This window comes from Siniperca chuatsi, linkage group LG17 (genome assembly GCF_020085105.1).
Source record: "Siniperca chuatsi isolate FFG_IHB_CAS linkage group LG17, ASM2008510v1, whole genome shotgun sequence".
In the NCBI taxonomy this organism is placed as follows: Eukaryota; Metazoa; Chordata; class Actinopteri; order Centrarchiformes; family Sinipercidae; genus Siniperca; species Siniperca chuatsi.
This window is the reverse complement of record NC_058058.1, coordinates 10,091,336-10,114,656: the sequence shown is the minus strand read 5'-3', so window position 1 is coordinate 10,114,656 and position 23,321 is coordinate 10,091,336. Positions and strand designations below refer to the sequence as shown.

The following is a 23,321-nucleotide window of genomic DNA, read 5'->3' as shown; positions in this document are numbered from 1 at the left end:
TCCAGAAAAACATGTAGCAGAGGAATGTGACTTGGAATGGACACCTAAAATGAGTTTAGTGTGTAAAACTTAAAGTAAATATGAGCAGTAGCCAGCAGTTCTCTTTTGAGCCTTGACAGCTCTAAATAAGATCTGAAAGGTGTGACTACTTTGAAGTAAATCAGGCTGTTTGCATATACTTGTAGCCTATGGGTGAAGCTTCTAGTTAAGCTATTTTAGAGCATGTCATTTCAAGTCCTGCTCTGCTGGGTTTCAGCCTCTTAATGACATGGTTCAAGACTTTGTAAGCCACATGAGCATGACTGAAAAGTAAGAGAAGAAGACGGAGAAGAAGAAAAAAAAAAACTGTCCAACCCCTCTGAAGATTTCCTGTTTCATGAAAAGTGCACATACTGTGAGTCATATAGGGCAAGTCCTGCCCGGTGTGTTTACTCTGCTTCTTCTACTCGGAGCTGTGAAGGCGTTTAAAGGAGCAACAGGCGGACTGTAATAAGTCTGCGGAGTCTAGATATTAATCCGTTGTCAAGGCTTCGGTAAATTAATGAGAAAGAGGGGAGTGTATAGTCCGTTTCTAAATGGAGCTGCTTCGGTTTTCCGCTTTTTGGTATGGAACGATACTCTTTGGTAGTATTCTGCTCGAGGAGGCGGGTGAGTTGAACTTTATACTTTCAGAAAAGTTGTCAAAGCAGCGGCTGCGTTTTGTCACAGTTACGAAGTACTTTCAGGAGACTCTGAAACGTTATCGAGCGCTACAAAGTGACAAACTGCCTCCTTTATGAAAAACTATAAACTATACTCACTATTTTTTATATTACTACATCGCTTTTCATTAAAAAAGCCAAATTAATTTGATTAAAAACAACAGAAACGAAACAGTGCGCAGGTTTTTTAACCTTAAATACCTGATGTTACATTCAACAACCCCTTGGCTTACTTGCTAGCACCATTACTATGCCTCTATCTTCCTGATATGAAAATTAATTGTGTTTACACCGTTAACCCAAAGTGTGACTGTTCCTTGTGAACGCTGCATTAGCTCTTGGAAGGACGTCACCTGTTGTTAGTCACAACCTTTAAAGCCCTTGTCAGATGGGTTAGCGCCAACTTTGATGTGTAGCCACATTGCCCGCCCCGCCGAGGAAGACAGTGTTTTACCTTCATCTGTCTCAGACTCAGTCCCAGCGGCACCAAGTGGCTTTGGCTGCTCCTAATCCTCTTTCCCCCTCTCTGCAATTATATGTAGCCCTGGGTGACAATTACTACCATTCATCCCCTCCATAGCCCGCCTCCTGGGTTTAAATGACATGCTCTTTCAGAGGAGTTGCTCTAATGATATAATTACTCTGGCTAAACCACCTTCCCACCACTAGCACTCAGGCATGGACTATCCCCTCTGTGCTGATTTACTTCAAAACACCTCACCAACCCACTAGGCATAGTTTTTAAATTGCTCTGTCAAGTAGTTTAGTCTGGAGTTCAAGTATAATATTTTTATGTTTTTATTTGTGTGGGAGTCTCTCAGTTAAGACAAAGCCAGACAGCAATACTTGTCTGCAATATCCTGCTAGCTTCTTGTGAAATTATCTCACTCTGGCACTTAAAGGGGCAGCAAGAACAAGATACCATCGACTTATAGCGATCTAGATTTGCTGCTCTTTCACGCTGCAGGTTGTACAGTATTTCTGTTGCTGCAAGCTGTAGGTCTAACCCCACCTTGCAGATTGGGTGAAATGACACAGTAGGCTTTTTGTACCAGGTTAAGAGCACACACACACAGCACTGATTCCTCAAGTCAGTGTGAAGTCAGAAACTGAACAGACTTCTTCACTGTCTCCTGTCAAGAAGTCTGCTTTCACTTACACTTCCCAGTCTAAAACATCTCACTTTATGGTCATGTGATGAAAGTTTTGTCAGTGCCATCTTCAGAAAGGTCGCTACCGCTTCAGATACATGCTTGTTTTCAATGCTTCTTCAGGAGGTAATCTTTAAACTGCTGTATGTCAGTAGAAATTAACCCACTTTCTCTCTTGGTTTGGTCTCGGGTTGTGTACTCTGATGCAAGAAACAGGTTCAACTTCCTGTACACATAGAGTCAGCATATAGTTATGTGGTTTAACTGTAGCAGTGCTGTCACATATTTTTGTGATTAGAATTCAGTTTGTCTTTCGGGTTGTATTATTTCTCAACATAAACTCTAAAGATCTGGAAGGAGTAAGGAAATTTCTCTTTTGCCCTCTCCTTCGCTGTTTACGCAGTACACTTATCTTCATCATACCACTTGAGTCTTTGTTGTTTACACTTGTACAAACTCATCATGTACTAACAAAATCATGTGGGATTTTCCATATGACACATTCTTTCCTGATGATGCTTCACCCACTGGTGCTAGATTGATCCTGAGAAATTTGGAATATCCTCTTTTAGGGATCACTTCCAACTCTTGAAGCCACATGATCCACTGTCCACTTGTACTTTTATGTGGTGGGGAGTACTCCTTTTTAGAAAAAGGAAAATCAGAGAAGAGAGGAGGGGTTCACCTTCCTTGTTGCTCCATCTCTCCTTTCTATGCCAAACAGAGGCATGCTGCCTGGCTGATTTTTATCATTAATAGCCCCTCAATGCAAGGACAAACTGCAGACTGCAGTCGGAGAATTTCTGGACAAATACAAACACTCACCAACATGTACACACACGCGCACACATTTCTTTCCCTCTCCAAACATTCATAGACACTGATGCATAACATTGCCCTCCCTTTTTTTGACATTCATAAACAGAGTTGGCACAACACCTTTCTTGATGGGGAGCCGACTCATCGGCTTGACAAATTAGAGACTTCTCAGCAAGGAGATGCATCCGTGTTTCCTTTGTTTGTTGTTCTTGCCTGTCTGGCAGTTGTCTCCTTAGATGATTATCAAACCCACAAGCACTCATCACACAATCCTGTCTGTCTCACTGATATGGGTCTGCCTGCCGGCAAAGTCAAGTCTGAACAAGACCAAAGGAGGTGGATGCCACTACCCGCTCTTATTGTTCAGACTTCACAGGGAAAAAAATCTGTCCACCCTTCTAGGACGAAATAGCTTGAATTTTCTTCTGGTTATGCTGAATATCTGCTTCTACTTATTGGAAAATTCCAAATGACTCCCACCCTTAAATTAAATGTAAAGTTTTTCTTGCTTTTCATGCTAATAAATATCATGTAAATTCCTGTTATTGATCATCATGGAAGTGTTTTGCATTTCTTAGTAGTTAGTAGTCATTTTAATGTCAAATGCTGCTTAGTCACTCCAATTGCATACAAGGAAATGGCTTGAGTCTGTTTTATGTTTTTAGTACACTGGACTTTTTTGTAAACCCAGCTCATCGTTTTTTCCTCTCTATCTCTTCTCAGAAGCCACTATAATGAAGATGAAAAGGCTGTGCAAGTTCTGTGACGTGCAGGCAACCAGCTGCACAGGTAAAGGCAGCTGCAAGGTGGCGTGTGAGATCACGTCCATCTGCCCCAATCAAACAGATGTGTGTGTCAGTATCTGGTAAGTGTCCACAATAAAAGCCAGTTTATGGAGCAAAATGGTTTTAGACAGAAATGAAAATTATAGTTATAGTTCAGTAAAGTTAAAGTAAAAAGAGCATTTTCATTACATTCACCTCTTAGGTCATACTATATGGACAAACAAAGAGGTGATGAAATGAGGGTACAGTGAATACTCTTTTATAATCAGATTGTGCATCATTTCCTCCCAGAAGCCCCAAAATATTTTCCTTGAAGTGACTTTTTCTTTTGAACACTTGTCATTCAGCATTCTGGTGAAGACAGTTAGCTGGATTTTGACAGCACATGAGCGCCTAGACACCCATCAGCATCGAATCTGACTTTTGATGCAAGAAGCAGCAGGAAGCATATTTGTGTTGGTGTTAAAAGCTTAAGGCTGTGCTGCTGTTTCTCATTATATTAGCAGTGTTGCAGGCATGTTATGAGCTGAGGTCAGCAGAAAGCTAATGGCACGTGGACAGCACCACTTCTTTCAAATGTCTCTCATAATGCTGCCCAGCAGGGAAGCAAAATTTAAATATGTATATTTGGGCAGGTTCAGGATTTTCCTTGTTTCCTGTTTGTAATGGTATTTCAAAATCTTGCTGTTTGTAAATGTGACCTCTGTATTGTATTGCAGTCATTTACAATAAACTGAGACTGTGGGCTGCTGAAAGAGACACATGTGCCATTTACAGTCACCACTTTATCACTGTACAACTGGAAAATTGCATTATTTGCACAACTGTAGACCTGCCTTTATTGCCTTGTTACATGATAATACAGAAAAGGGGACTTCATTGTCAAAAGAGTTGTGAGCACAGACTATAAATCAAACTTAATCCAGTAAATGGCAGTATTTTCTAAATGTTTTCTCTTTCCAAGGAGGAAGAAAGATGACAACATCACCTTTGATACAGTCTGCCACAACCCAGCTCAGAAGCTGTATGGCCTGGTCCTGGAGGATTACAACAACAGCAAGTGTGAGATGAAAGAAAGAAAGGGCATGGGCGCACAGTTCTTTATCTGTTCCTGCTCTGAGGATGAGTGCAATGAGCACATCTTCTTTAACTCCTGTAAGTTAAGACACATTTATTTCACCTAGTAATCCTTTATTTTCACCCACTCTTGAGCTTAGTGAGTTTCTTCAATCAATATATTTTTTGCTGATCAGTGATCAGGCGAGATGCATCCATCGTGCGCCGGAAATACCATTGTTATAGTCAGGCTAGCTGTTTCCCCTGGTTTTCAGTCTTTATGCTAAGCTAAGCTAAATAGCTGCTGGCTGTAGCCTTACATTAAACATATCTTCTCATCTAACACCCTGCAAAAAAAAGCTCATAAGTGTAATTCCCACAATTGTGACCAACTCCTTTAAGTTATACAAAGTTACCTTATTAGTTCATTTCTCTTGCATCAGTACTTTTCTTTCACGGTGCAGTAATAGTGCAGTAACTGTTTTATGCATGTAAAAACAGGACTCTTTGGTTCTTACATCTGTACAACATAACATAGTAACGTCATAGTCATGGTCGGCCTAATATTATTATGTCAGTTTCTCTCAGCTTGTCATGTAAGGTGTCATGCATGAATGCTAACACGTGTGCACTGTAATGCTCTCCAGATACATGATTACAAACAGGTTTTGGAGATATTGGCTTGTAGACTCAAGTTACAACATTGGCCCTGGAATCAGATGTATTTTGACTACGGCATCCAGGCAATAATAACACGAGGTACATTTCCGAGACCTGGCTCTGTACAGAGAGCCAAATTGAAAGCATCTGCTCAGTCCAGACCACGTAATGGAAATATATTTGCTTACTGTTGAGACTGTCTCTGTAACTTCTCAGTGACTAACATGAGAAAGTGTTGTAATGAAGGAGCTCCAGCAGAAATAAAAACTACAAAGCAACAATACCAGTTAATTTGGGTGAATCTACCTCTTGCTCTACTAGCTAGTGACCAGTGTCCCATTGTACAAAGCATTTTTCTGATTGAGCTTTCACTTACAATATTATTTTTCCCATAACTGAAAAATACATTTAGGACACTGCAAAAATCTAATGCTTAAGAGGAAAAACTAAGTTGTTTGTCACATACTAGCTGAAATAGTTGCTATGGTAACAGTAAACCGTCTTTCCACACCATTGTGCTGGCGCGGTTTCCTCATGTTGGTCTGTCTAATGCTGAACCCAGTTCAGCACATAGACCCAAAAGCACAGCTCTACGGAATCTAAATCGGCTTATTAGCCAGTCATCATCATGGGCCAGGACATCTTCTTGGTCCCTAAACACTCGTTCCCTCCTAATTCTTCCATTCACGTAGTCCTCCAGCAGTGCCAGTGCATCCATCATGTAGCATTACGCACGAGTGTTACGCAGTATTTGTGTTTACAGCAATCAGACTGATTGCTTCACACCAAGCCAAATTGATCGTGACTATCATGCCTGACAGCACAGTCGTGTTCACTGCAGCGATTTTACACACAAAAACTAAATGAAAACTAAAATCGTAAATCATACTTGGTGATATATGCACCATTTTATTAGATATTATTAAATCTATTGACGCTCTGCTTCTGCAATTCTTTAATGGTATGTGATGTTATCTTGGATTTCTACAACCGATGATGATAATATTATCAGTTAGCCTAGTTATCGTGGTTGAGGTGAAAAGGACTTAGTATATTCATGCTTAATATCGGGGAAAGGCAAGCCAGACTTTCCTGAATCCTGCCACCTGCCACATCCTGGCATCATCCTGACATTTCAACAGCTGCGGTGCTCCACAACTGACCACGAGTGTCAGTAGCATACAGTCCTCTGCACTCCGGGGATGGGGAATAACGTGTGATATGAAGTAAAATTAAATGTGTGAGGCATCATTATACATATAATGATGCCTCTCACATTTAATTTCTACAATCTGACTTCAATTCACTGCTTCACCATCTGCGTCGACAATTTCCCCTGTCTCCAAAATGTTTGTATGCATGGGTCACAGTTTCCATACAAGCACATCCTCCCGTCAAGTTTGTTTTTATATAACCAAACTTTTGCGTGCAAAGTGGCGTACGCCTCTTTTAGGCCCACGTTTTGTGCATATGCAATGGTTATAAATAAGGTCCCTGGTCTGGCTGCAAGATATATAAGCTGGTGGCAGTCAGCCAGTCCCTCTCTCTCCCACCCTGTCTTCCACCCTGTTTGACTTTGTTGTATTTCATTTGTCTGTATCTTAATTTCCTTTTAGTTATGTAAAATAAACTTATTTTCTCACCTTCTTTGTCCAGCCTTGAGTCTGGTTGTGACAATATGAAGTTGGAGTTAGGAGGCGTTTAGCTTAGCTTAGCAGAAAGACTGGAAGCAGGGGGAAATAACTTGCCTGACTCTGTTCAAAGGTAACAAAGTCTGCCTACCAGCACCTCTAATACTTACAAATTAACACATTGTGCCTCGTTTAATCAGTAGAAAAAAGCGTCAAATTGCCGTTTGTCTGTGCCAGACTATTTCTTGGCCGGGTGCAATGATTTTCTGGAGTCTCAACAAGTGACAACAAGACTCCAAGAAGTCACTGAGCTTTTGTTTTGTTGCAGATTTTGTTACCTTTGAACAGAGCCAGGCTAGCTGTTTCCTCCTGTTTCCAGTCTTTATGCTAAGCTAATTCTCCTGTCTCCAACTTCATATTTAATTTACAGATATGAGACTGGTATCGTTCACATTCTTGCCAAGAGTTAGATGAGAAGATCAAGTGTATTTCCCAAAATATCAAACTATTCCTTTTAAAGAATTATTTCAGTTTCCAAACAATGCTTCAGAACAAAAACTTTCAAACTCTTAAATGAAGGGGTTTTAACCAGCTGAGCACATAATCCCAATCCCCCAAATTTAATATTAAGATTCACTGTAATTTACAATTACCCACTCACAGATCCTTTTCTCCTGAACATTCAATATTTCATACTTTAAGTGAGGGTTTTGGCCAAAGCTGAGAGAGTCCGGGAGGCACAGTAACAGATTTGTTGTGAGAAATAGCTTCTCACTCCATGAAAATAAAAACAAACTGGCTGGGGCCATGTTGAGGATTTCAGACATGTGGTTTCCTGTTTAGAAAAAAAATTAGAGAGAACCAGAGGGCTTTACTGGGAAGTCAGCTAGCTTCCCCATTCGTCCTCCTCCCTTATTTCAACCTAACTCTGCTCCTCACCTCATCTACACTTGCCTCTAAAATTAGTTTCTTATCAGTTCTTAAGCAAAATGGGAAAATGTGACCACATTTCTGCTTTGAAACTATTGCTATCTCACATTTTGTAATCAAAAGGTCTGTAAAAGCTGGTCATTTTAAAATGGAAAATGTTTAGGAAAGTTGGTGGCACTCAGAGCAACTAGACAAGACGACGTATAAATTATTAAATTTAGAACTCATCAAACTGTGGACGATTTGGGGTTTTCTCGTTTAGTATGTTGTGTCTGGTGATATAGTTTTTATAGTTCTTCTTTTATCACTGCAGCTTCAAAAACTGAACCAGCACAAGCAAACTTTCACTATTTGCCAAAACCGTAGCAGCTCCCAGACACACCACGTCCTAAATTCTAAGAATCAGACATACACTATAAAGAGAAACAATATGTGGTTGACTGGGTCAGGGTTTGGAGCAGTTTGCATTTGTGGCCCAGACACTAACTTTAGCTTTCTGATGCTTATAGACATTCCACAGGGATGGGTCAGGTTCCTCTGCTGTTCTGAGAATATTACTTTACTCTTAGCTAGATGCTGATACAATCTGCCAAGACTGAATTTGAGTTTTATTTCTTTATATTGTGGGATACAAATTGTTTTATGATCATTCCAAAGAAGTACAAGTGGAAAAATACAGTGTTTCGAAAGAACTGACATCATGTTCACACAGAGAAGAAACTAAAATCCAAGAGAATGATAAAATCTCCCACTTTTTAAACCTATTTTGAAATATGCAAATGTGGTTGACAAAATAATCTCCATGTAGTAGCTGATCTGGAGCTTTTGATCATATTACATGATCTTCAACAGCAGATGGAGTTTGTCCAGTGGTCATGAAATTGGATGTTCAAATTTCCATTTTTCCATTTAAGAATGTATGTCTTACATGCATATGGAATCCACAATTCCATAACAACTGGGCAAACTCTCTGGCTGAAGATCATGTGATATGATCAAAAGATCCAGATAAGCTACTAAACGAACCTTGTGGTGAGATTATTTAGTAAACTGCTGTTTCCAAGGTCAAGAATGAACTTTAAAACCTGCATTACTTGTTTTTGGCCTCTTGGGAGCAAAATAACAAGCTGTAAACACAACACTGACATGTTATTACTTTGTAAAGTTGAAATTGTGGACGTGTTGCCTATTTACACAACCAGCAGACATTGAGTAATCATTCATTAGCATTCATTGGGAGTCATTTTTCTGACCAATGACTAATGAATTTAAGTCCAATAGTCACTCTCCTTTTAGCTCTGTTTTGGTCTACACCAACTTCTGAAGGAAATATCTGACATTTAAGCAGCTACATGCTCCACTTTGTTCACCAGCTAGTTACTAACTTTGTCAGTCTGTCATTTGGTGCTGCGCAGTAGTGTGTAGTGGGTTAATCAGGACGTTTTTGCTGAAAACAGCTGCCTGTTGCATTTGTAAACGAGGTTGATGAGAGCGGTGAGAGTGAACCAAACAGTAAAGTTGGCGTAAAACCAAAACAATGAACTGATAGATGCTAAAACGCTCTGTAGAGCTGAGGAGAACTGCATTGGGGGATAATTCTCTGTGGGTTTTTCAATACAAGTGACACACATAGTAATTTTTTTTCATTGTTAATATAAAAATATTAATTAGTTACGCCTTAAACTATATAAATGTGGGCATCTTCATCCTCATCATCTTAATCCTTTGACTTTTGTTCCCTCAGACATGGATTCCCAGGTGGTGGCGGTCATCTTAGTGAGCCTGGTGCCTCTGCTGGTTATGGCTGTTGTCGTCATCACTTCCTTCTACTTTTATCGGGTCTACCGCCAGCGGCAAGCCAGCTCCAGACGCAAGAGGGGTCTTCCGCTGGACTTCAGTGACGCTCGCGCCATCATGATAGACGACGCAGGTTCAGACAGTAGCTCCACACACGCCAATAACCTCAACCACAACACAGAGCTGCTGCCCATTGAACTGGATGTTCAGGTTGGAAAAGGACGCTTTGCAGAAGTTTACAAAGCCAAGCTTAAGCAGGGCTCCTCAGTCAGTGAGGAGCAGGGCTTTGAGACAGTGGCCATTAAGATTTTCCAGTACGAGGAGTACGCCTCCTGGAGGAATGAGAAGGAAATTTTCTCAGACGCAGACCTGAGACATGACAATGTGCTTCACTTCCTGACAGCAGAGGAAAGGAAGGTGCAAAGACAGTACTGGCTGATCACAGCCTACCAGCCAAGAGGGAACCTCCAAGAGTACTTGATTCACCATATTATCAACTGGCACGACCTGTGGCTGCTGGGGGGTTCGCTAGCGCGTGGAGTGGCGCACCTTCACAGTGACCACACCCCCTGCGGTCGTTACAAGGTGCCTATCGCACACAGGGACATTAAGAGCTCCAACATACTTGTGAAAAGTGACCTGACCTGCTGCCTGTGTGACTTTGGCCTCGCCCTCCGCCTGGACAATACTCTGTCTGTGGATGAGCTGGCCAACAGTGGGCAGGTAAAGCCTTCTAATCCTAAATGTTATTTGGTTTTACTTGGCTTTTGATCCTCTCAGAGATAAAAAAAGAATCCTCTCCTGCTATAATTTGAGCTTGCACCCCAGATACAGGCCATTCCAAGCCCTGCCATATATTTCTTTGAAGATATTTATCAGACCCTGGAAAGACCCATGCTATTAATCAAACTTTTCATTTCTGATCCTCATCATTCAGGGACACCATCTCTAAATATTTGGCACTCTACATATCTTGGCCCCAGATGGATAATGCTGATGAAGTGTTCTTAGGTTGTCGTTTTATTATACTCACAAGACAAATAGGCTTGATTGATCCTTAATGGACTCATTACACTGATGTAATAGGCCAGAGTCATATTAGACTCTGTTATGAAAATTACTCATTATGGAAAGGCCTCAGCCTTTGCTGCGCAGGACACCTAATGCATTGTAATGCCCTCAATGTATTTTCAGGGAAGCGCCAGTGAACACATTTTCCAAGGTGGTAATTATGTGAAGACAAGCAATGTGTTGTTGAGCTCAGAGCTACCTTTGTTTTTCCAATTATTTTATACATCAAACATGTTTTGATTCAGATAATGATATGACATCTTACTACAGCACACATTTACCACCTGTCACTTGATTAATGCAGGTAAACAACTCTTACTGCTAAGATGGTCTACTTAGCTAGGCTTTTAACAGCTCCTGTTTAGTCGTGAAAATGTAGTCATTGGTTAAAAGTGGCTTAATTTTGTAGTTTACCAGCTCCCCTTACCTGTAGCACCCTGTTTAAGCCATACAAAACACCATTTACATCTTTGTCTCCCTGTTTTTTCTCAGGTGGGTACAGCCAGGTACATGGCCCCAGAGGTCTTGGAGTCCAGAATCAACCTAGAAAACATTGAGTCTTTCAAACAGGCGGATGTTTACTCCATGGCTCTTGTACTGTGGGAGATCATATCCAGGTGTAACGCAATTGGAGGTAAGATATGATCAGAAACACATGACTTTAGGATGAAGTGTTGATTTGATCAGAGGCATGACTGCACTGTTGGAGGTAGATCACAATCACAGAATTTAGTTTTGCAAAAGAGTTGCTGTGATGCCACAATGAGAGAAATCACTTCATGGTAGCATTAAGATAAATATTGGAATTTGAAGGCTAATACAATAGCTTTTGATGGAAGTTGCTGGCAGCTCATATTTTGTAGAACAAAAAAACAAAAAGTTTGCATGTCTACTTTTTATGCCAAATAATTTCATCGACGTTCGTCTAAAAGAGCAGTCAGACCATGGGATATCAAATCCTCCACTAAAACATTTCAAAACATTTGGCCTTTTGAGGTTGAGTTTTAAACTTTTTTAACTTTTAGTAAACTGATAAAGCATCACGCTAGGTAATTTCTCCTGTGAGCAGTAGCCTGGCTGTTCAGACCCATGTTGACCAGCATTTCTCCACGCCGGTCAACAAGCGATTCTGCTCCTCTGCTCTTTTCTAATCACAATAAAAAGCTGATCTTTATAATAACCTCATGAATTTATGTTTCTGTGGGGCGTCGCTTCTTCTGCAACAATGAAGATAAAAGGATCGCCTTGTGTGATGATCTGCAAGGAGGGGCACACACACACAGACGAGCAGACACACAACTCTCTGTTTAGAACCAACTGACAAATATGTGGAATAAGTACTTAATTTAAAATACACAATCACAAACAGCAGTGATACTATTTCTAATAAATATAGTGGATGGGCAGATATTTTATCATGTGGGGGGGAATCACTCTAGGAGAACAGGAGGGAGAGGGGCAGAGAAATCAAAAGGGTTGGCACGCGTGGGATATTATTTATCAGAATCAGATCATATATAATATAATATAAATTTATATCTCTGTCTGAACAGCCTAATTGGTTAACATGGGCGCCGAAAGGAAGAAGGCAGCACTTCGGGGCGCTTCACGGCGCTTCCGGCTCCTGTGTGTCCCTGGCGTTACTATATGTAGCTGTGTTAAAGGAGGATGTAGGCACCAAGACAGGCTTGTATCCATGCCAACGTCATTTTAACCCTTCTACAGAGCAAATATGTGAATAGGAGTTTGTGGAGATGTTGGGTAGCTATATGGGTATCATTAGGGGTCCAACCCCGAGTGGGCTGGAAACCATAAATACAAGGCAACGTGGTGCCCAGTACCAGTGGTGCTGGGAACCCTATTGAAATCACTCAGATTTTTATTTATTTATTCCCGTTGGTTAAAGTGGTACTGCAGCCTTAGAGTTATGCAAGTAAAATTCACAGGGGTGGTATAGACACGTGCACACACCTCAGACACCAAAAATGACACATGTCAACCAGCAGGTGGCACTATATTCAAGGCAAACACGTTTTGGCCAGTAACTCTCACATAGTACGCCGCACATTTGAAAACCTTACATGCATGCATTCCCTGAATTGAGCTGCATCTAGTGATATAGGCCACGGCCATTTCCGCCTATATTTTTTTCCCGCAAAATCGCGAAATATGCAAAACCTACTTTTTTGAACTCCTCCTAGGTCGTGAGTCCGATCTGCACGAAATTTTGTGATAAATAATTGTGATACTTTCCCATACCCCATGAGGCTCAGTGCAAAATTTGGTGCCAATTGGCCACTAGGTGGTGCTGTTGTTGTAAAATAATGAAGTCTGCTAAAATAATTTTTCCAAACTACTGTTTCTGAACTGAATATTTTCCAATCTGTGTTGATCTCCACCTGCGACTTTCATCACGCTCGTGGGACTGCAGGTCTGACTTGCATTGCCTCCATGGGCTGCATGTGGCAACTTGCACTGAAGGCTTGGACACCGTTAATACCTGCTTGCAGGTCTAGTTTAGCTTGTTCCTCTTCACAGAATACTGGGGCAACTAGAAAACAACAGGCCTGAAGTTAGTGTCTTCTTCAGACACCCATCAGTAGATACCGTAGATATTTGCTGTCATGGAGGTTTTTAACGATTCCTGAAAGATGGACTCCTTAAAGGAGCAGAGTGTAGGATTTAGTGGCATCTAGTGGTGAAATTGCAGATTGCAACCATTTGAATACCGTTCGCCTCTCCCTCCCCCTCCAAGTGTGTAGGAGAAACTACGGTGGCCACGAAACTTGAACGCAAAAAACGTGAACGGCCCTACGGCCCTATTCAAAGTATTTGGTTTGTCCGTTCTGGGCTACTGTAGAAACATGGCGGTGCAACATGGTGACCTCCATGGAAGGGAAATCACTCCCTCTGTAGGTATAAAGGGCTTATTCTAACGTAACAAAAACACACAATTCTTATTTTCAGGTGATTATACACTAATGGAAGCATACATAAATATTATATTCATTTTCTGCCAATAGCTCCTTCTGAATGTTACACACTGGACCATTTTAAAGGAATAGTTTGATGTTTTGGAAAATACACCTGCGTTGCGTTAGATGAGAAGATTGATACAACTCTCTTAGCTTAGCATAAAGACTGGAAACGGGGAAACAGCTAGCTTGGCTCTGTCCAAAGGTAACAAAAATCCGCTTATCAGCACCTCTAAAGTGAGACAGTGTGGCTTCCTAGAGTCTTGTTATCACCGTGAGTTCGCAGGCAACTGGCGTAGACTTCATTGCCTCCAGCTGAAAAAATAGTCCAGCACACAGCCCCCCATAAAACCACAACTTGACAGACAGACATGACAATGGTATTGATTTTCTCCTCAATTCTCAACAAGAAAGCACATAAACATATTTACCAAAATGTCAAACTATTCCTTTAATCATTATTCCACTTTTCTGCCCTCCGCACCATCCTGATTGTTTTTTGTGTTTATCATGATCAGTTGCGTGTGGACTCCTGCTTTAAATATGATAATTATGAATGGCTGACTAATAGCATGGTACCCCTACTGTACACACAGTAAACATCACTTGTGACCTTTACTGTAGTTAATAATAGAGATAACCACGTTATCCTTGGTAAATTAGAGATTAGCCCGGGCCGTTGAGTGTAAAGGAAATCAATAGAAGCACTGATTGATGAAATTCCCTTTGGTGTCTGTGTAAATATCCTCACAAATACTATAAAAAATAAAAATTGCCTCCACAGCTCACTTGACCTCTAAGGAATACGAGCACATTGACGATTTTACCAATTAGGAGCGCAGTGACCAACTCCACCTTGAGTTCACTTACTAGATGTGTGACACTGTGTGACAAGGCCTACAGTATGTGTGTGTCGTCCACGACCCATTAATCAATGCGCGAACAAAATCTAAAAGTGTCAAACACACAATCCATCTTGTAGAAGTCTCAAGGATCAGCCTCCACTTTACTAACGTACCGTTACTTGTGTTTGTCATTCTGTATCAAAAACAAGGCCAGGATATGTGCAAATAATAGAAATGGGTGATTATCTGAAGGCAAACCACAGGGTAGTATTTTATGTCGACACTCAGTCGTTTGTTTTCACTTCCCTTTAGTGTCTCTGTGGTCCAGCTAGTTTCTGTGACTGCTCCTGTCTCCATTGTGTCAGAGCAGTGATTGAAAGCCGGGTTTGGGCATGAACGCTTCTACTTTGACGTTTTCCTGTTTTGCCCCCACGATTGTCCCAAGGGGCCCCCTCGAAGTGTATCGCACAGTTATGCTACCCAAGAGTCCTCTTAAGAAAAAACATGGCTGAGTGACCCGCAGTCCCCCTTGCTTTTCCTTCCCAACAGCAAGAATATGTGTGCCCTGTGGGTACACCTTTGAAAAGAAAATAGACTATTTCCTGTTTTGCAAAGAGCACAGTCCCCAAGACACACTGTTCTTAGAGTGAAGTTATAAGTATGGGTGTCTCCTTCATATGAGGATGTTTTGCAGTTAATGTCTCATGAGAGCGGACCAGACAGGATACATGTTGGTAGACATGGACTAAACGAATCCAGGCTCACTGGATAAAGGTTAGTATGGCTTCACTTGGTTTCCTCTTGAGGGATTTGAGAGACAACAGCTTTATTCATCCCACTCATCCTCCTCCATCCATTTCATTCATTTCTGAGTCTTTCATTCCCTTACTTTGCATTTATTTAGATCTCGACAAACAGAAACACTGTACAGGGCAGTAAGCATTATTTTAGACCCAGTTTAAACACATTTTTCTGACTGTCCTTGCACAGAAACTCATGTGTCATTCTCTGCTTCTAAACTTTCAGCTCACTAAATCTGCATTTTTCTTCCTACCCTTAGGCAGGTGAGACAGCAGTTAATTACTCTCCCACTGCACCGCAAAACTGTAGACAGCCATTCAGCTTTACTCATGCCGGCACAGACAGACAGGGAGGCCAGGCTTATGTATAGATTTATTGGAGAGAGGGGAATCTGAGGGGTTCTGTCCCACCCCAGGACCAGAATAGAGACTATAGATAGAAGCAGCTGGAATAATTTGTGTGTTTTTCTGTATATCTCCATCCACTTATTCTAGACTTGGCATTTCTCCGAGACAAGCAGAGGGGTGAAATCTGTAGTTCATTAAGGCCAAAACCCAAGGAGACATTCTCATGCTGAAAGGTTAAAACGTTGTACAAACACAGCCAGCCTCCCACCTTGATAGACCCTGAGGAAGGTGGAAAGAATAAGCTGCGTAAATGAGATGCAGTAATTTGGTTTTGCTTCACTGGCAGCTAAAAAATCTCCTTGCAGATAGTATCCTGGCAGAGGTCTGGTATTGATTCTGGAATCAGAGCACCATGAGAGTAAAACTGATGTGTTTACAGAGTGCACTCAAAGAGTTTCATGCTTTCACGCTGCTGGTCTCTTGTTTTTCCTGAAGTTGCCAAGTTGTCCCTGGAGGTCAGTGAGTCACTAATGACACCCTGAGAACTCACCTCACTTGAGATACAATATGAACACATGTGCACACGCACAGAAATTGTGACACATCCCAGGGCATCTTTATAATGACTGGGGTGAAGCCATGGTTTCCTCTTGTCTCTGTTGCCACCTTCCTGTGTGTGTGTGTGTGTGTGTGTGTGTGTGTGTGTGTGTGTGTGTGTGCGTGTGTGTGTGTGTGTGTGCTCTGCGTTTCGGTGGCAGGCAGCCGCTCTGTCACAGTTCCTGGGGCCGCGGTCTGATCTGAGATCTGCCAGGCGGGAAGAACACAGCCATCTGTCAACAGTGCCAGTCAGCCAGCCATGAGCCATTACTTTGCTTTCTTCCAAGACTATGAAGACAGACAGAGGAAGAGTTAGAGTGAGAGGGAAACAGAGAGATCAACACACCTCGGAGAGAAGGAAAAGCTGGATTCAAGGCTCAGGCCTTTTTATCTCTGCCTCTGTTCCCAAAATGTCTCTCCTGTATAATTTAGTTTGTCCAGATTTAGGGCTTGGAAAGACTATGATGGCGTTCCTCAGGCGGGTGGTGCTATGTAGGGGGATAATAGTGGAGTGGTGTTGAATGTGGAGCTGCAGACTGAGAAATGCCTTCAGTCCCTAGAGAGAGAGGTTGGGCTAGACTGGAGAGGAGGTGAGGTTAGGGCAGCTGCTCTCCAGATGTCCATACATCTATGTGCTAGGACCATAATCAATACAAGTGAAAGGTTAATGAATGACAAAGCTATAATTAGTTGAGATGGTTGAAGTGCAGCACCTGGTCATTCCTTGAAAGACATGAAAGAGGCCATATTGTCATTAGCTATGGAAAAATAGGTATGACTGCACTGTCATGGATGTATATCACAAAACTCCTGAAGGGTGACATTCATTGAGAAGTTTCCCCAGTCTGCTGTTGTAGCTAAATTAAACTGAATTTCTCTTGGCTGCAGATTCCCAGACAGTTTCTACAGGCATGCCTGACAACTGGCATGGAAAATAGACATTAAGGATGAAATATGTGCTAGCATTGCAAAAATCACATCACTACATGTCAGCTGTTGTAGGAGACATAGTGTAAGTTCCTCATTGTTACTGTGCTGAACTTGTTATATTGCTTTGCAGAAATCTTGTCAATATGCAGTGTGTGACTTTTGCAAACCACAGCATTCCTCCCTCACTCTGTGTTGTGTTTTCAATAGCTTTTGCTAGTTCAGAGTTTAATTTAAGGTTTGCCTGGAAAACCCATCTTTCCTTTTAGAGCAGGATTGGCCAATATTTCCATCCTGGAATACATACTTTTGTTTACATAGCAAAGTGCTCAGTAGTATGATTCATGTATTTTGGACCCATTGTTTGGAGATGAACAAATAAACAGGTTGGCTCAACAGTTTACGAAGTGGATTTGCAGTCAAGAAAACAGTTATACACTCCCTCTGACCTGTCAAAACAAAAAGAAACATCTGTCTCGTTTTCTTGTTTTCTCTTAAGTTCTGACTGGTGGTTAGGTGGGGCTATGTTTAAGCTTTAATACCAAGGCAGAGAAACTTTGCTTGCAAAAAATATAGGGAGTTTCAGCCTCTGAAAAAGTCCACTGTTGCACAAGTCTATTTCCCAGAGGCCTCCAATTCCCTTCTGCATGCTTCATAACTTCCAGTGAACTTCTTTTTAATATGTTTTGAAATATGAAACAGTCATCTGGTTCATCCTACAAGCTGTATACTAAGAAGTATACAGAATTCCAGTAGTTTACACCAATCAACACTTTAGCTAACAGTTTGGCATGTATACAAGTGTACATGCAAGACGTGTCAGTTCACTTGCAGAGACAACATGTTGGCCTTGTGACTGGGTGGGTTACACCAGAGCTTGCTGACTCCAGCTGGCACTGCTTTGTTCCGGTCATGTAAACTCTGTGGGACAGATTTACGTACGGGAAAAGTGCAGGACTGTGCCTGTTATTCAGTTTATGTTTGCAATCTGTGTGTATTTAGAGCCAGATATATGGTATTATAGCACCAGCCAATTATGCAATCAGTGACTGGGACTGCCTTGTCGGTATATTCTTTCAGTAATTGAGAGCTTTAGGTTTGTATAAGACTGCATGCTTAGAAAAATAAATGATAACTGAAGAAACAACAGAAACGGGTTCTACTACAATAAAATATAAATGCAATATCCAAATAAAGACAAATATTCCTAAATTGCAGTAGACTAATTACAGGCTGCTACTCTGCTAAACACCAATGTGTAACATCCTATACTGTATATTTTATAGCTTAATGACACTAGATATCAGCTATAGCATTATTGTTAGAAATATCACTGTTACTCTGTATTTGTTTTTTATTAACGTTGTCACCGTTAGTCAGTAGTTATCGTTTTCACTGCAAATGATACATTTCCGACTTCTTGGGTGAATACAGTCATTTAACATTATCGTGCAATAACACAGTCTGCACTGTGAGTTTGACTCATTTCACTCAGTCAGGTTTAAGGTCGTAGTTAAAATTTAAAACTGCAATAACAGTGTAGTGTATATACTCTGGAAGTACTTATATGTCTTTCTAGGTGAGGAAATTATAAAAGGTATCCATTCTGGCATAGTTATTGTAACAGTTAACAATGTAAGTGTAAATTGTGTTATCTGTGTTTGACATTATTCGTGGAATGCCGTGTGATACGCTCCGTCGGACCTGTCAAAACAAAAAGAAACATCTGTCTCGTTTTCTCGTAAGTACTCACTGATGATTAGGTGGGGCTATGTTTAAGCTTTAATACCAAGGCAGAGGAACATTGCTTGCAAAAAATATAGGGAGCCTCTGAAAAAAGTCCTCTGTTGAAGTCTATTTCCCAGAAGCCTCCACTTCCCTTCTGTGAGCTTCATAATTTCCTGTGAGCTTCTTTTTAATATGTTTTGAAAGAGTGAAATATGATTTTTTTTCTTTTGATGATGATGATTTTCTTTTAATTATTGAAAATCCACTTGAGCTAATTATTTACTTCAGCATTCTTCACACGGTCATGTGCCTCATCATCTTGATGGATTCTCTGAAACTTGTGTTTTCTTTGTACAAGCCCTCGACGCTTCAAAGGAAATTGGAATTTGATTTGTTATTTTACTCCAAGGAAACATGAATTCATATAAAGATAAATTGTCTTTGGAAACTCTTGACCCACAGTTTCCAGACTATATCCTCCATGCCAATGCTTTGAAATCTTACCTTAAGTAAACTCAACTGGCAACTTGCCTTTGACAAGCACTCTGTGATTGTGTTGTGTAAGAGAGCTGACACAAAGCCAGAGTAGCATTGGTGAGATTCTTTAAGCCCCTTGACGTTGAGGGTAAAAATGTGATGATAATAATAAGTGTTTCTCTTCAGCAAATCTCCCCCTCGGCCCCTCTATCAGCAGCACAGGATTCTTTAGTTGTTTGTGCTGCTTCAGTGCTATTTAAAGTTTGCAACCTGCAGTTTTAATTTAGAGCGCACAGTGAATCCTTTGAGAGGTGTTGTTGATGTGTGCGCTATGAGGCACTGCCATCTGATCTAATCTCTGTATTCAACAGAGCTATATCTTGCAGTAGATCTGAATCTGTTTCAAAGTTTATTGCTTGTATAAAACAACCAAAGCTCACCAGTTTGATGAGGTCACAGGCTAATTTTTCTATACCTTTGTCTTGTTTGTGTGTGTTTGCGTGCATGCAGAGGTGAAAGAGTACGAGCCACCCTTTGGGAACCTGAGGGAACACCCGTGTGTAGAGAGTATGAAGGACAGCGTTCTCCGAGACAGAGGAAGACCTGAGATCCCAGACAGCTGGCTCAACCACACAGTAAGAGACACCACACATACATACATGCTGTGTGAAACTTTAACATCATGATCTCCCGTGGGCTAAAGTGACTCTATGAACATTCAGGATCTCAAAGCCCTTTTAATTTTTAGGTTTGATGTTTAAAATCACCCTTAAAACATGGTTAAAATCTACTCGATATGTACTCATTAATGATATAATGTTTTTAAAGATAAGCTCTAATTTGTTTAGTGTTTTATACTTTTCTGATTGTATTGTTGGTTTGAGAATGTTGGCGCAAAGTGTTGATGTGATTCATTTTCTCCAGTGTCTTTTATCTCCTATTTTCATTGCAACTTTACTTTTTTTTTTTTTTTTTTTTTTATTTCGTGACGTCGTGGCACAGATAAAAGTGCACTTGCACTCACATGCACTTGCACCTGAAGCTTCCGCCTGCATTTACTGTGTTAAAACATACAAGTCTAAGAATGAAAATCATTATAAATGGTTTATGTGAACTGCAGGAAGATTAGTAACTGCTATGGCAGAAGCTAATGGGGATCCAGTAAAATAATCAACTAAATGGTTATCATTGCAATAGTAAGTTAAGATACACTAAGTATCTTGATGATTTTGGTAGAGCAGTGCCTATTTTTTATTAAAAGTTCCCTGTGGAGTTTTTGAACTCTAGTAGCACTATGGAGCAGATTTTATGAGTAGGTCCCTCTTTTGTTTGTTTTGTGCATGTGCAAGAGGGCGCACATGCACATGGTTGATGCGATACACATTCCTGCCAAAGGTTTCACACTATTCCACTAATCGACGGGTGGAGATAATGCACCAAGAAAGGCAACAATGTACCAGCAAAGGCAGTGAAGAAAAAGACTGCAAGCTAGTGTAACATAGATGCTAACAAGGCACAATTTAAAATACAATTGGCTTGTTATGAGGAAGGAAATGCACCCAACAGGTGCATTTCCTTCCTCGTAGGTGTTACTCTAACACATGTTAGAACATGTGTTAGAGTAACACTAAATGTAAACATAACTTTTGTTTGTTTACAAGAAAACTCCACAGGGCACCTTTAAGCTTACTTACGCACTTTGTGGCATTTCTGTTTTGTATTGTGAAAGGTAGTCTGCTCAATTATTTCGATTCAAACAAATCTAATATAAAATAGGCAGGGAGATCAGATCAGTCAATCAAGCATGGTCTGTACCTACTGATAGTCCTGAGATGTTCCAACCTACACTCTGTTTCTATTATTTTGTCCACCCATTTATGAAGGTAGGCTAAATAACAGAAATACCTGCCAGTATAATGCAATACAGTTTACCAGCACCACAAACTGCAGTCTCCAAAATGTACATACAGTTGAACCAACAGCTCTCAACAAAAACTGAATGTTACAACCTTCATAAAGGGAGGATTTAGCTAATTAGTTTTAGCTAAGTGTACCTAATAAACTGAGTTTATAATTCCACTGGATTATACTCTATTCATGTGACTCCCTCTTTTTTGTTTTTACTCATAGAAAACACACTGGTACACAGAGAAAGACACAGCTTGACATACACATAAACACACATGAACATTCATAGTTTCAGTTTGAGGTGATGATATTCTGTCTCAGTCAGACTTGCCCCAAGTCAGTATCATTGACTGACTGATTATATCTGTGCTCCACCGCTCCCCCTGCAGGGCATCCAGATGGTGTGCGCCTCCATAGATGAGTGCTGGGACCACGACCCGGAGGCCCGTCTGACAGCCCAGTGTGTTGCTGAGCGCTTCTACGACATGGAGTACCTGGACAAGCTGTCAGATCGCTCTGACTCAGAGGAGAAGATCCCTGAAGAAATCTTTGTGGTGGATGAGAAGTAGGGCTCAACAGAAACAATGCCCCCACCAGGGTGGCAGAGGAATTACAACCAAGCTGGAAGAGAAAGAAATTTCAGTGGATGCATTGTTTGCCATGGGTTCGTCAGAAATGTTTGACAGAGGAGCAAACTGGAAAATCATGTAGATGAAACAGAACTCACACCAGAGATGGACTTATACAGATGGGGACCAACATAAATATAAACAGCAGTGACCGACTTGATTTGTTTTCTTCTACATGCTTCAAAGACTGATACATAAACAACAGGGAAATCGCATTGTAAAGCTTTTTTAACCAAACACTATTTGCACTTTATCATAATCTATGCACACCAAATGATATATATTCAGTATTTTTTGTTCTGACAATGCATTTCAGGTATAGGGAAATAAGGGTATTTAGAAAAGGGGGTAAAAGGGGCCAATGTAAAATATAAGACAATTAACAACACTAATATCTCCCCTTATAGTTTATTCGACTGCATACTTAAATGTTTTCCTTGGTGGCCTTGGATAGATGTCAACGGGACTGGATGACGAGACAAGATTCAAGGTGCAAGTATAATTTCTTGTGGCATGAAATGGAAATTACCCACAGCAAAGAAATAGAAAACCCATCCACTGCAGTAATCCGCAGGGATAGCTGATATCATATCTCAATGACTATGAATTGTGATATAAAGACAGTAAAATCAGCCTGAAAGGAACAGAGACATTGCATCCGGAAAGTATTTACAGTGCTTCACTTTTTCCACATTTTGTTATGTTACAGCCTTATTCTTATTGTTACAGATTTTTTAATTTTTAATACATTTGCAAAGATTTCAAACAAACTTCTTTCACATTGTCATTATGGGGTATTGTTTGTAGAATTTTGAGGAAAATAATGAATTTAATCCATTTTGGAATAAGGCTGTAACATAACAAAATGTGGGAAAAGTGAAGTGCTGTGAATACTTTCCGGATGCACTGTATATACTGTGTGTTTGTGTGTGTTTATTTGTGTGTAGGTGTGATTGTACGTGTACATTACTCAAAGGACTCTGGTCTAAAAAGAGTCTGTTTGATCAAAGATAATAAAGGGAATAGAGATATGTGTAAAGGACTCTAAACTGGAAGTTCCAGCCCGCCGCCGATATACTACAAAAGCTGAACTTCTTTATTACAGAAAAGGGAATTCTGATCCAGCAGTCCGAAAAGATCTATATCAAAGTAATTTTTGTATAAAAGTGTAAAGCCATAATTAAAAGTGTTACAGTACTCAGTGTGTCAATTTGTGTGTGTTTTTAATGCTATCATATTTCTTTAGACTTTGACCTTATGATTATACCCCTAAGGGTGTTTATGTGAGATAATTGCCATTGACTGATTTTACATTGTGAACCACTTTCATAGGAAATCTGAACTGCTTTACAGCCCAAAACAAATTATCTTCCACTCCAACAGTTACAGCATGACATCCCCTCCCCACTATTGCTAATAGTGGTGAGATGACAGGGAACAAGGTAGAGAGAGATGCCACCACCAACTAATGGACCAAACCAAAGCT

The 23,321-nt window shown here is 40.6% G+C and overlaps 1 protein-coding gene across 2 annotated transcripts; it reads left to right on the top strand.

Moving 5' to 3' along the window:
• Positions 1-214: 214 nt before the first annotated feature.
• LOC122864473 (TGF-beta receptor type-2-like) lies at positions 215-23,032 on the top strand. 2 transcript variants are annotated; one of them, XM_044171933.1, is made up of 7 exons: positions 215-394; positions 3,395-3,536; positions 4,421-4,611; positions 9,478-10,253; positions 11,094-11,235; positions 19,809-19,933; positions 21,596-23,032. In XM_044171933.1, the coding sequence occupies exons 2-7, from the start codon at positions 3,406-3,408 to the stop codon at positions 21,773-21,775; spliced, it is 1,545 nt and encodes a 514-aa protein (XP_044027868.1). In that variant the 5' UTR covers positions 215-394; positions 3,395-3,405; the 3' UTR covers positions 21,776-23,032. The 2 variants fall into 2 exon arrangements, with proteins under 2 accessions (XP_044027868.1, XP_044027867.1); XM_044171932.1 differs by having other exon boundaries at positions 375-648.
• Positions 23,033-23,321: the final 289 nt, after the last annotated feature.

Excerpts from the sequence above, each read along its gene's own strand:
- LOC122864473 (XM_044171932.1), top strand. The coding sequence starts at position 576 with ATGGAGCTGCTTCGGTTTTCCGCTTTTTGGTATGGAACGATACTCTTT. Across the intron at positions 4,612-9,477 it reads GCACATCTTCTTTAACTCCT|ACATGGATTCCCAGGTGGTG; the intron begins GTAAGTTAAGAC and ends TTGTTCCCTCAG. Across the intron at positions 19,934-21,595 it reads ACAGCTGGCTCAACCACACA|GGCATCCAGATGGTGTGCGC; the intron begins GTAAGAGACACC and ends CTCCCCCTGCAG.